General features: G+C 33.4%; 1 protein-coding gene across 1 annotated transcript; it reads left to right on the top strand.

Moving 5' to 3' along the window:
• Positions 1-2,055: 2,055 nt before the first annotated feature.
• Positions 2,056-5,708, top strand: LOC148621086 (uncharacterized). The gene is made up of 2 exons (XM_088575127.1): positions 2,056-3,587; positions 4,132-5,708. The coding sequence occupies exon 1, from the start codon at positions 2,094-2,096 to the stop codon at positions 3,522-3,524; it is 1,431 nt and encodes a 476-aa protein (XP_088431253.1). The 5' UTR covers positions 2,056-2,093; the 3' UTR covers positions 3,525-3,587; positions 4,132-5,708.
• The last annotated feature ends 8,163 nt before the right edge of the window (positions 5,709-13,871 follow it).

Raw genomic sequence — 13,871 nt, 5'->3', positions numbered from 1 at the left:
CATTAACTATCATAATTTATCAAAATTTGAAGAAATGACATCTATTTTACGGAAATCAATATCCGCTAACACTGCATGATATATTCTGGATAAGAGATATATGAATTTCAGTCTTTAAATCTGAATTTTGAAAGCTGTAGATTTATTTAAAAATATGTTGTTAACACTTTTGTTTTTGCGAAATATGGAAGAGTATTTAAGGGAACCTAGATTCTAGATTTGAATAAAAATATTTTCTACGACTTTATTGACACCAACCGTCGTTTAAATTGTCTTAAATGACTTGCTCATTCGTTTAGCCAAACAGCTTCTCAAAAACAAGTCGCTTATTAGCTTTAATCATGCGTAACAAATCCTTACGGGAAAATCCCATACTAATATCCGCCATGTTGGTTTTTACGGGACGATTTGTTTACAAACGAAGTTCGTAAGTTCCCGTCGAACTCCGGTGACAATCGTCTGCTTGATCAACTTCTCGGTATTGTACGTTGTTCGCGTAAAATAAATCCGAGATATCCGAAATAACGCCGAAGTGCATTCTGGGTTCTTCGGTTTTTGGACAAACCATTTAAACGTAAACAACATCTCCTAACAACCCGATCACTGTAAACATGGCCGACTTTTTACAATGTAAATATTGGCACCTAGAATTAAAATCTGACCGGAATTTAACGATTCAATGTTTAGGGAGAAGCCGTTTGGCTAAACGAATGAGCAAGTCATTTAAGACAATTTAAACGACGGTAGGTGTCAATAAAGTCGTAGAAAATATTTTTATTCAAATTTTAACAGTATGTTATTTATGTGACGCCGACTATGGACAAAGACCAGACAGGGAAAACACACGCATACAACAAATAACATAAAAAAACCAAAATAGTACGTACAAAACAGAAGTAAATGAGCAACGCGGACTCCACTAAAAACTGGGAGCATGGACCAGTTGCACTGGTGTGGTAAGCGTTCTCTGCTTTTCTAGAGGAAATTTTAGCATACTTTTCCAAAAATTTCTACATGCTTTTATGAGGAATAAAAAATCAAGATATTAGTATATATGGAAAAGTTTCAGAGATATGATTAATGCCTACTGTAAATTAAGAATGAAAACAATTGAAAAAGGAATGTCCTAGATATTGACATTAGTTAAACTTTAATATCAATATTATTTAATTAATTATTAATGTTTTTTTATTTCATTATACGAATTGCTGCATTACATTTTTACTTTAAGAAGCCACAATTTCTGCTTAAAAAGTAGCATAATTGCAGGACAATATTATATCATTCACGCTTTACCAAAATGTCCATGCTTTATATATGTAATGTACTGTGGATTTTTTTTTGCACTGAAATCTTTTAATGCTGACTTCCGCTACACTATATGTACAACATTTTGTTATCGAGGAAGCCTTTATAAAAATAGTGTATTTGCTATTTTATTTTATTTTGTCTTCCCACAATGTTAATTGAGCTCTAAACAATTTTCTGTTGTTGAATTCAAGCTTTTTCTTGCGTGTCGCTAATTTGACACATGAAACAGATACTAGAGTGGCATTCCCCCAGTCCTACTAAGGCCTTAGTGGCGACGTACTGATTAAACAATATTCACTTGCATCCTTTTTACTAGAAAAAAACACGCTTAAAATACTTTGTTTTTATTTTCAGTAAGCTTTTTCAAGTTTTGCAAAACATTTTTTCTCCATTTCTATACTTATCACTTCTTTTTTAATCACTTATAGGGAGTATACAGTGATATTTTTGTTGTCCGTAGAGGGAGAAACAAGACGGAAAAGATAAGAAAATATGGCACTTGAAACATTTCTTAATGATGTATATGAAAGAAAATGTATCATTAAAAACTCATTCCCTGATGAAGTTGTGCTTGATATAGAAAAATCCGTGCGACAACTTTTGTGGAAAATCATTCGTAAGGCCAATACACTGAGAATAAAAGATATCTTAAAGGTTCCTGAGTCACACGAAGACTTTAGTTAATAGAGAGATGAAATGGGGGGGGGGAGGAGAGTTGGGTGTGTGGTTGGGGTAATGTTTATGAAGGGACAAGAGTTGGCGATCCGTTCGAGTTTGACTTCATGTTATTAATTGACTTTCCTGATTTAGAAATAGTTCAGGGTTGTGGACCTGGACTCGTTAGAATAAAACGCCCTTCCGATACACCGTGGGAAAACTTTACATCTGACGAATACTTACAAGTTAACAATGCGAATTGTGAATATCCAAGCATAACTGGAATTTTTAACGAAATAATATGGAAATTAACAAACGCCGACTCCTCTATATTGACGGATGACGATCGTGTGGTTGAATCACCATCAGGATATTTAAAATGTATGCCTAGTGGGATTTTGCATTTGGCTTTCCTCTGGAGCCCCAAAGATGATGATGTAAACGGAGATCAAATCATAAGTGTTGACACAATGCCTTCAATTGTATGCCCATTAGAACCAATTTCTAATTTGCATGAAAAATTTATAGATTTAGTAAAGGAGCACAAGTGTTACATAATTCCGAAACAATGCATCAAAGCCGATTGTATCTATTGTTTCCATGTGACATTTGCAACATCAGAAAATAAACTCATGAGAGATATGGATTGTTATCATAAACGCTGCTATTCGATCTTGAAGCATCTTGTGTCACTAAAATCTGAGTTTGAGGATGCCCTAACCGATGTGTCAAGCTACAAATTAAAAACCTGTCTTCTTTATCATGTTTATGATTCAGATGTAGTTTGTACAAAAAGTGATATTGGTAACTGTGCCTTGGATATTCTTCAGAGGTTGATTGAATGCTATCAAAATATGAAAATGCCAAAATTCTTTCAAAGAGATTCTTCTTTGTTTGACAAAGCTCAGTATTCATGCAGTGTTTTAGACATCCTCATACTAGGGGACAGTGAAGTAGGTAAACTTATATCACAAAACAAGAATGAAGAGACTGCCGTGATGGAGGCTGCAAATAGTATTGCATGGTTTGAGCTGACCAGATCAATTTTGATGATTTTCAACGAATATTTAAAGACAGTTAAATCAGTGTCCATTGACAAGTATAATTTTGTTAATGTGTTCTTGCCATTTGAAAACATAGCACTCTCTCTTAATCAACATCTTGGTACATCGAAAGAAATGACCGTACAAAGAGACAAATGGACCGAAAAACTAAATGGTTTGGGCAATCAAATTTATAGTCCTCTGTATTCTGTCCTTGTTGGTTATATTTCTGATCATCTCCTTAAGCAACTTCAATGTAAAATATGTCCAATACTGCCTGTCAAGATGATTATGTCAAACGAACTTAAGATTGCAAAAGATGAAAACCTATTGAAACAGTTGAAAAGTTTAGGCAATGAAAACTCTTGTACTTCGAGATATTTCGTTCGCATGTCAACTGGATGGTTTTCTATTTATGATGGCCAGAAAATAATTTCGAAGAACTATGATGCCGAGCTTTTGCCATGTGAGTCGATAATTCATCATTTATTCTGCCAAGAGTTTGAGATTTGATTTAACCACAGGCAATCCTGATGAGGCTACATTTTTGCGTATCGTATCGTTTGCTTTAGTAAGGTACGTGAGACCAATGTTTCCAGCAAAACATTATTAATTATGAAAATTAAATTATCATAAGTATAGGTTGCAACTTTATTACCACCAATCTGCGTTGCAACATTCTCTGAAAACCATACTATTTGATATGAAAGATTTACTTTAAAAAATCCAAATGGAACTGTTTTGGGTATTTTTCCAACTTTTGAATTAACATTTACCTTAAAATATTTGGAGTGTACTTTCAATAGACGTAGGTTCGGGATAAAAGAGAACAAAGCAAAATATTATTTTATAAAAAAAAAAGGAAACCCCAATCACTTGCGAATATCAAAATGAACGCCGGTACAAAGTTCTAAAAGTTCTAGGAGTAGATTCATTTTCAATTTTACACTTTCCCCAAGTTTTTGAGACATTAAGAGGTAAAAAATGCATGTGTGTACATTTTTTCTATCTAGAAAGCAATGCCGTATTTTGTCATAACCACAACTACAATATTAACGCCTAGATTTAACGAGTGTGCGGTACTTGTTCACAATAACCATTTGATTATTTTATCATATAGATTTCTCCATTATTGGTTGTGAACGGCGGATTGATATGACGTTTTTGCGGGAGAAAGTCTGAGAGTGAAATTACCGAATGTATTCAAAATTTTTACACAGGATGAGGTTTAGTAAATCACTGCTATCTATATAATATTTACATGAAACTCACCAAACGAACAATTAAACGGTACTTAAAAGTTATTTGAATAATTGTACTGATAATTCGAACAGGAGTATGTCCACAAACTAATTTAGGAGGGTCGGTCATTTTAGGCCGTTGAAAACGATTGAGCCATTTTAAGCATTATTTTGGTTATTTTATTTTCCTTATTGTGTGTGTCCGTTTTCCATGTCTGGTCTTTGTCCCTGGATTACATTCTTTTGAGTTCCGGTAGAATCTTGGTTCCCTTGATTACTCTTTCACACCAAAGAGAATGCCATATTGTGGGGTTCCATTTTAGAAGGAAGCGATATCACACTCATGTTTGACGACTCTGTTTATATTTTGATCATATGATTACTAGGTGGGAAGTAGGGATATTTTCTTAAATGAACTTTCTTCACAGTTTTCCTAGCAAAATTTATTATCAGTTATAAACACTGTGTTTTGTTAGAAGTTGCTTGTGTTTGATTTCAAAATGTTATATCAAAATCGGACGAGATATTTTCTTGAAGCTTAGATAAATTATGCTTAAATAAAATAACAAAGAAAAAGGAGAATAAAACATTTAAAGAATCTTTCGCCAACCAAAGTTATAACAAATTTTACAAGTGAAAGCTCATAGCGTGTTGTCAATTCTTCATATATGCTTATCTTTTGGCATGTGCAAAAACGGTATGAGATGTAATATTGGATATTTTAGGCTTTGAAATTTTTGCATTTGACAAACAAAAGTGTGAATAAGTAATCATCTTTTATGTTTTGTTTATCATTTGATTTTTTACTTGTTGATGTATATTTGTCTGAAATACAGCAATTTTGTCCAATTTGTGCATGAGAAATGAGTAATTGATTTTGATTTGTAGCAAGCCTTTTGATTGGTTGGTTCTCTTTAGGAAAGCAAAGGTATGATGTAGAAGAGTAATCAAGGGAACCAAGTTATAACGATAATCAAAAGAATGTAATCCAGGGACAAAAACGAGACATGGAAAACAGACACACACAACAAAGAACATAAAGTAACTAAAATCATACATACAAAGTAACAAAAGCAAACGAGCAACTTGGACTCCACTAGAAACTGGGAGTATGGACCAGGTGCACCAGTAGGGTAAGCGTCCTCTGTTTTTCTAGAACACCCATAAAAAGTCAAGTCCGGGGTAGACAAACGAGGAAAGGAAAACTATGACCCGTTGAATAAATCAGTTTTCATGGTGCAGAAATTTAGTTATGGTTCTATGATGTCAAAAATACAGGACAAAATCAATTTTTAGGCTGGAAACTATGTTTTCCCAAGTTTTGCTGACATAAACAATAACGGGAAAATTTTATCTTGATCGAAATTTTGGATTTTTTTCATCACATTTCTGTACAACGATTCATATAACTTGTATGTTTAAACGATGTTTAACTAACAATAAAAGAATTAATTCTTATTATGTTTTTATTCTTCTATAGTAATTATTTTACGAGGATGTAACACATTACAAAAGTATATAAAAAAATACACTACTTAGAATAATTCATAGACGTTAACAAGACAATGTGATGATGTACATTATTTTACGGAATCCATGATAAAAACTGATTTAAAGAAACCAAATTATTTCCTCATTTAAGGAACTAATGGTTAGGGAAGTCTATGATTCAGCTTATCAAGGGTAATCTACTGATATTGAACAAGCGTTTCATGTTACTTTAATAAGCATTTTTGAATGGTAAAACAAGGAAACAAATATCTATATACAAAGAAACTAATGCAAAAAAAAAAAATACAAATGAAGTGACTTTTATTCGAAGATATGAATCTACAAGTTCAGGAGACAACAGTTTATTTACCATAGACATTTAAAAAAAACAAGAGGGGTCCAGGCCATTATTTGCACATTTTTTCCCAAACGTTACGCGAAATTGACCAAATGTTGCTACAAATGGAGAGGTTCCAAGCCCGGAACCCCTTTCCCTAGATCCGTAACCCTGCATAGAGATATTGATTCCTATCACAGAGGTTTGATATCTAAAACAAATGATGCTGAATATAGCTACATGTAGTATAGTATAGGGTTCTCAAAATTAAGAGCTTATCTGTTTCAAGTTCTTGCGCAGCCATTTTCAAACTAAATATGGGTATGAATTTATGTCACGTTTTCTTCTGTTTCATAATTGACAAACCTAATCCTGTAGATTATGATTTTCAGCAGTATATTTTAAATGATCAGAATAAAGATTTGTAACATCTATGACCAGTGTTGTGTTACTGCCTACCCAAAGCTTACCATCTTCGTCAAATGTCATTGTAACGGGATATGGACTCGAACTGTCAATCGAAGCATCAAAACATGTGATTAATTGTCCATCTTGACTTAAAACACAAATAGCATGTATTTAATCATCAGAGATTAAAATTTGACCTTTATTAGTAAGAAATTGGGATACTTTTTTTCTCCATCACTTTTGTCAATTGATTGTTCGCTATTTTAAAAATTTGCATACTTTGTGTATTACTAATCAACATTGTGTTTTTCAACCAAATATAGAATCCAAATCCCGGAGTCTTCAGTGTATTTTATGACGGTGTCAATTATGTCCTTTTGCTGTTGTTCTATCTTCTATTTTAAATCTTCATATTCGTGTTTTGTGTCCGCTATTTTTTAAATTTTTTTCGGCTTTGTTGTTTAATTGTATCAAAGTTATGGTTAACTTCAGCTCTCAACTCTTTGATTTTTTCGATGTAATTTATATAACTGTCTCAAATGCACTTTGTATTGTGTTCCTTGTGGATCTCTTTATTTCACTGAAAACAAATTGTCACTTCACAGTTATTGCAAAACGAAACGCCATTTTCACATGCATGAACTGTACATGTAAAATTATGAAGTTAAAGTAATCGATGAGTTTCAGCAGCTGCTTCATTTCCAAATTGATTAATGTCTATGGTCATGTGACTTCTAGACGATTTGATTTTGGTGTGAGTTTTGTTTGAACATATTTCACATAGATATAGTTCGCAATTCATATATTTCTTTCTGACGTCTGGTTGATCACAAAACTGACATATTTCGTGAGTTTGATCAACGATTGTGAACGTTACAAAGTTGAGTAATCAGTAACAACTGCGCTATCTACTTTATCATATACCAAATTATTGTTCATATGATAGAAAATTCTTAACAACGGTGACATATTTTCTTTTATTGTGCACTTTGTAAGCCTATTTGAAATATTTAACCTGATGATTAAGTAACTGTAAATAGACCCTTTTGTGCTAAATGCGTGGTTGTCGATGAGCATGCTTTATATATGGTCACAGCCCTTCAATCCATAAGGTGCCATAAATATTCTAACACTGACGTTTTTGGCTGTAGCTTATACCACATCATACATTTGGATATAAAAGACCTCTAAATCGACCGGTATACACCTTAGACACTCCACTTCAAATATCGCGGGACGAAGTGTGATTCATTTTCCCACTAACCTCATAACCCCGAGGTAATACCAAATTGTCCCCTGGAACATTAAAATAAGCCTTGAAACTGGCACTTGATTTGCATCTAAAATAGTTCTTGTTAATATGTAATATTTTTTTATCCCTCTTTTTGCCAAACATTCCAAAGAGTTTATAGCCTCTAATACACTTCATTCTGAGTAATTAATAAAACCTATATACTTGAACGACATCTAAATATCGGTTGCCTGTCCAGTACTACTTTTTTGATGATTCAAGTCAAAGTTCATGAGAGGTATTGACTTTGTGTGTGAATTTTGTTTGAACAAGTTTCACATAAATATAGTTCACCTGGTCCATGATCCCAGTTTTAGTGGAATCTGGGTTGCACATTTTCTTTTGTTTCTTTGTACGTGCTATTTTGGTTTGTTTTACGTTCTTTGTTGTTTGTGTCTATTTTCCCTGTCTAGTCTTTATCATTTGGAATGTTTTCTTTTGATTATCATTCGAATCTTTGTTCTTATATTTTGTCCCTATGATTGGCAGTAGGTGGTATTCGATAGTGAACTTAGCTTACAGTTTTTATGGTTAAACCTGTTATCAAATTAATAAAGCATTGTATTCTGTCAACAGTTGCTTGTATTTGATTTTGAAACAAGATTCTCTTTAAGATTAAGGTATGAAGTTTAATGTTTGATATGTTTTGGCTTGAAAACATTTGCATATAACAAATTTACATGTGTAAGTTTTCATCTTTTATATTTTGTTTTCCTTAAGTTTGTTTCTCCTTGTACAATATGTAGTTGTCTGAGAAACCGTCATTTTGTCAAAATTGTACAAGAAAGATGAATAATTAAATTCAATTTGTAACAAACCTTTTGATTGGTTGGTTCTTTTTGGAACAGCCAAGTTATTATGTATAACCTAATGTTGGTCCTGTGACGTCATAAACTTCAAGTTCTTTACGGATGTATACTTCATATATTTAGGCTAAAAAATAGAAGGAATGAAATTGTAAGGATTGTGTTTTTACATAGTTTTGTTGGTATTTCCACTATCATAAACGACAATAGGACAATTTCCTTTTGTACTTCGTGGTTCATGAAGATTTTTGTTATTTCACACAACTTGGTCAAAAATGGGCTATGATCCTCTATAGTCATAAGATTTTGCACATTGCTGTTACATTCAGATCATACAAAAGTTGAATAAAATCCATATGGGCATTCACATTCTGGATATACTCATTTTTATACATGGATGATTGAGAGGTCACAATTAAAAAAAAATTTGAGTTTGTAAGGGCGTCCTGTTTTCCTGATTTTAAATATCTTTATTCATATTGAGAACAAAACAAATACAATTTAAGACAACAAAAATAGACACACACACACTAGTGAAATAAACGTTCATACAATATTCATATGCAAGGAAAAGAAAACAGACAGAGGGAGTGGGTGCTCAGCCATGAGCATCAATGCGAGAATTTATTAAATTACATAGTTTAAGAAGAAATTTAATTTTTGACATCAAGTTCGAAAACTTGAATGCATTGCAATGATTTAGATAATATCTTGGTAAAAATTGTTCCTAATTATTACATAATACACAGTGTCTGTTTTCTATTCCTATAAATTGGAATGCTTATCCGTCACAAGTCTTGCCTAATATGATACAATTCGTACTCTTACGTCAATTTCAATTGAGTATCTACCGATTTTACCATATATTATATAATTTGTACTAGCCGTTTTTGAGTTAAAAAGTATTTTATCAAATTCTAGTGGAGTAGTACAAACACTTCATGTAAATACACATACATGTTTCAAAGCCCGAATATACAGAGTTAAGTTCATTTATATTTTTGGACTGTAACAGAAGTTCATGCTATTATAAAATAAATTTTGCTAATATAAAGCCATTGATCTTCGTATCTTTCAAAGCAACCCTTCAAGATGGCATAAAGATGTAATTTTTGTATTAAATAATGCCAAACAGAAAATAAGAGTTTTGCCGAGTATACTTTTTTTGCACCAGAATTTACGCTGGTTTTCATCAATCGAATTTAACTCGTGCATGTTTATCGGTTTTAAGGAGGTAGACTAGGGTAAGGGAAATAGCTCTTGAAATCAGTGATATGTTTGTTTCATATTCAATTCACCAACACGAATCAAGCTTTCATTTGAAACAGAATGAAATTAATCCAAGTAATTTTGATGCTTACATGAGATTGATATAAACAGCCTGAATACAAACATTCCAGTGATTTGTAGGAGTTGTGTACCTTACCTTAGGTCTACATCCTTAAGTAAAAAGTCTTTATACCAATCAGACAGGAAGTGATTTATGCAAGTCAAAACCCACTAAATCCAATTTTATTTCTAATTCACATCAGATACAGTTTGTCATCGATTGTTGAAAAAAAAACAAGTACATTGTATATAAAATTTGCACTAGGAGTTATCGTTCTGTATTTAGTTGATATATGTATGATGAATGTATGGTTTTCTCGAAAGTACAGATCTGAATACAGATAGAACTATTGTTACATAAAAATGTAGCATAAAAGACTTAAAAAGCATCGTTTGTTCGTTGGGATATTCTACCCCATAATCACCAGTGCCTGAATTTTGTATGGACAAATATCTTTCGAATGAACTTCCATTATTATGTTATGGTCAGAAGGTTTCTGAATTAGTAAACAATAATTTCAATATCAATGGTACAAGCTACCTGGTATATGCAGAATTTAACAGAGATCCGTGTACTATCTAATATGAGTTAGGCACAGCCTATAACCGAGCATCGCACTTTTCTTACGTTTGCTAAGGCATTGTTAAAAAGTGGACGATGGCTGAAAGGGGCGAGAATGGATAGGTAAACGGTTGTCAATTTTTTTTTATAAATCATTCAGCGTACCGGATCTAATTACTATAAATAATTCTTTTTTTTTATTTTTTCTTGGTTTTTGAACAGCATGTATTAACTTTAAATCAATTTAAAGGCTACTTTAACTTTGAATTCACTTCCCTTTTTGCAGGCCTGTCTGATACCTATTCCGGTTTAATAGGTACGAGAACACAATTAATTCCCCTGGGTTTTCGTTGTATATAGTTCCAACTTTGGTAGTAGGTACTTCCACATTTTTTCATATTTTTACTGGAAACTTATTTGCTGAAGTTTTGCCTCTAATTGGTAGAAAATAGGTTAAAATTACATGGGATTTTTTTTCATTAATCAATTCTGACTAAAAGTTGTGATTTGGTTCAGTGGAAGAAGGTTAAAAGTTAGGACTTTTAACTCAGTTCATTTGTCATGTTTACCCCATCTCCGAATTATATGTATTAATTTCAGAAAATGATGGTAAAATTTTCTACAATTTATATATAAAATCCTGTTTGTACATATCTTTAGGCCAGAGAAGTTTTATTCAGTTTGTTGCGCCTGTGGAATTTTTTTAATGTGCTCAAATGTGTATATTGAAATGCACTTGAAAATTAATTGCGGTCTCGTGCCTGATACCTATTCCGGTTTGACTGAAGGGCTAAACGTCTATCGTTAGCCTCGCAAGTGATGCTCGGTGTAAAATTCTATATTGTGAATTAGTAAACAACTAGTACGCTTTGTCGAAAATCGCACTCTTATGTTGTGCTTTGTGTACAAATGTACAAATCTGCCCCCAGAATGAATTATTTCTTTTCTAATATGGCAAATACAATAATTTTTGTGACAAAAATTTCCATAGGCGTGGCCAAAATAACGGCTGTTCCGTTTTACCTCCCCCGTATGTTGGATTAAAAGAGTAATCAAGGGAACCAAGGTTATAGCGGTAATCAAAAGAATGTAATCCAGGGACAAAGACCAGACATGGAAAACAGACATACACAACAAAGAACATAAAGTAACTAAAATCATACATACAAAGTAACAAAAGTAAATGAGCAACTCGGACTCCACTAAAAACTGGGAGCATGGACCAGGTGCACCGGTAGGGTAAGCGTCCTCTGCTTTTCTAGAAACACCCGCCGAGTTGCTCATAAAAAGTCAAGTCCGGGGTAGACAAACGAGGAAAGCAAAACTATGACCCGTTGAATAAATCAGTTTTCATGGTGCTGATGGATACACCATAACGATCCACGAGTTCATGATGACGACCATAAAACTTCTGTAGTGATGACTTCAATCTTGTAGCAACATAACCCTGTTCCAGAAGCATATTTGTTAGAGTTCTAGCGCGATACAAAAAGTCTACGTAGTTTCGGCAAGCTCTGGCATAACGTATGAGTTGTGATATGAACACTCCATGCGCAGGAGCCGAAGGGATGTTGCCACAGATGAAAGGAAAGTTGACAATTCTGAATGAAAAGTCATCACGTTTGTCGTAAAGTTTGGTCAATAATTTTCCTTTACCATCGATTTCTAAGTTTAGGTCAAGATATGAGGCTGACTTCACAGTGTCTGTAGTATCTTTTATCTCAAGTTCTTTTGGGTAGATGCGATGTATCAAATCCCCGAAATTCGAATTGTTTAAAGATAACACGTCATCTATATAGCGGAAACTGATATTGAAGGATCTAGCTAAACAATATTCTTTCTTTCTGATCAGATCAACTATAAAGTCAGCCTCATAAGAGTGAAGGAATAGGTCAGCTAGAAAAGGGGCACAATTTGTTCCCATTGGAATGCCGACCGTTTGTTGAAAAACACGTCCACCACACTGGACAAATATGTTGTCGATTAAAAATTCCAGCATTTTGTAAACATCTTCCTCTGTATATTTGGAAGATGATTTGGAATTATTTCTTACAAAGTATGAGGAATTTCTACCAACAACTATATATTTGTATCTAGGTGTACCATCTTTTTTGGAAAAACAACGATGTATAATGTTTTTAAGTCGGGGTTTTAACTGAGTATGGGGAATAGAAGTATACAGTGTTGAAAAGCATAGGTTTTAATGCTATTATATTCAGATAGTAGTCTTGAAGTGATTGTCTCCAAAAGATCTTTCGAATTTTTCAGGATCCACATTGAATTAATACCACTACGGGAGTAACAATTGTTGTGGTAGGACTGTAGACCCTCTTTGACAGTTGTGAGTATAGAAGTTAAAAGTTTTGAAAGAGGTTTGGTGGTACATTTTGCAGATCCAGCTATGAAACGTTGTTTGTATGGATTCTTGTGAAGTTTAGGAATCCAGTACATAGACGGTAAATCACAATCATCGTCCTTGGTAGAGAGACCAAAAGAGGATAGTACAGATTTATGGTTTTCCACAATCTCTTCTTTGGAAAGAGTGGTAGCAGTATATGTCTTATCACTGCTATTATTTTCTACGTCTACCTCTGATAATAAACATTGGATATAAAACGTTTTGCAGACAAAAACAATGTTGTTTTCGGCTTTGTCTGCATCTATACCTTTGTTGACAAACGGTAGTGGAAGAAATGATCGTTTTTCTTCATCTTGACTTTTCACACAAACTGGTTTAAAGAGTCTGTGGAAACCAATATCCAAAATGATGGCAACAAGTCTGTATAATGATAAGGTGGGGTCAGAAACAGGAGTGTCAAGACTTGTTTTGTAAAGGGAGTGTAGTAGAGTGAGAGGTACATAATAAAGTTTGGTTCTAATGTGATGAAGTCCAAGAGGTTTTTGTATGAAAGGGAGACCATCTATGGAGACATCATGTAATTCAGGTGACGTATAGTGGCGATGGCCATGACTCCTTTCCCATCTTGGATTTTTGTCAAATAAATTCATCAGATTTATGTTATTGTTATATTGGCTTGAAAGGTGTCTTATACTTTTGATGTTGTCATTGCATCCGCAAGGTATTACAGTACCTAGTCTGCGTATCCAGTACTCCTCTCTTTCCCTACGATAGTTTTTACTTAGAACGGGACTGTTCGTAGGATGGTAATTTTTTTCTGGAGAGGATTGAATGACCTTGTTGATTAAAGTGTTTATAAATTGTCGGGAATTTGATGGTGTAAATTCCCGAACGATGACCGCACATTCTTTTATTTAATCGTTCTTGCGTTTCTCCAACATATATTAAACCACATAAGTTGCATTCTAATCCATATATTAAGTTTGTTGATTTGCAACTTAAGTCATCGTGACTTCTTGTATGGAAGGTTTTGTTT

The sequence above is a fragment of the Perna viridis genome, chromosome 3 (genome assembly GCF_037379345.1).
Source record: "Perna viridis isolate PV_CMFRI_1.1 ecotype Kerala chromosome 3, ASM3737934v1, whole genome shotgun sequence".
Classification (NCBI taxonomy): domain Eukaryota; kingdom Metazoa; phylum Mollusca; class Bivalvia; order Mytilida; family Mytilidae; genus Perna; species Perna viridis.
Note: the sequence above shows the minus strand (reverse complement) of the source record. Positions and strands in the feature narration are given on the sequence as shown.

Bases quoted from the DNA above. Each gene is read 5' to 3' on its own strand.
- LOC148621086 (XM_088575127.1), top strand. From the start codon at position 2,094: ATGTTATTAATTGACTTTCCTGATTTAGAAATAGTTCAGGGTTGTGGA.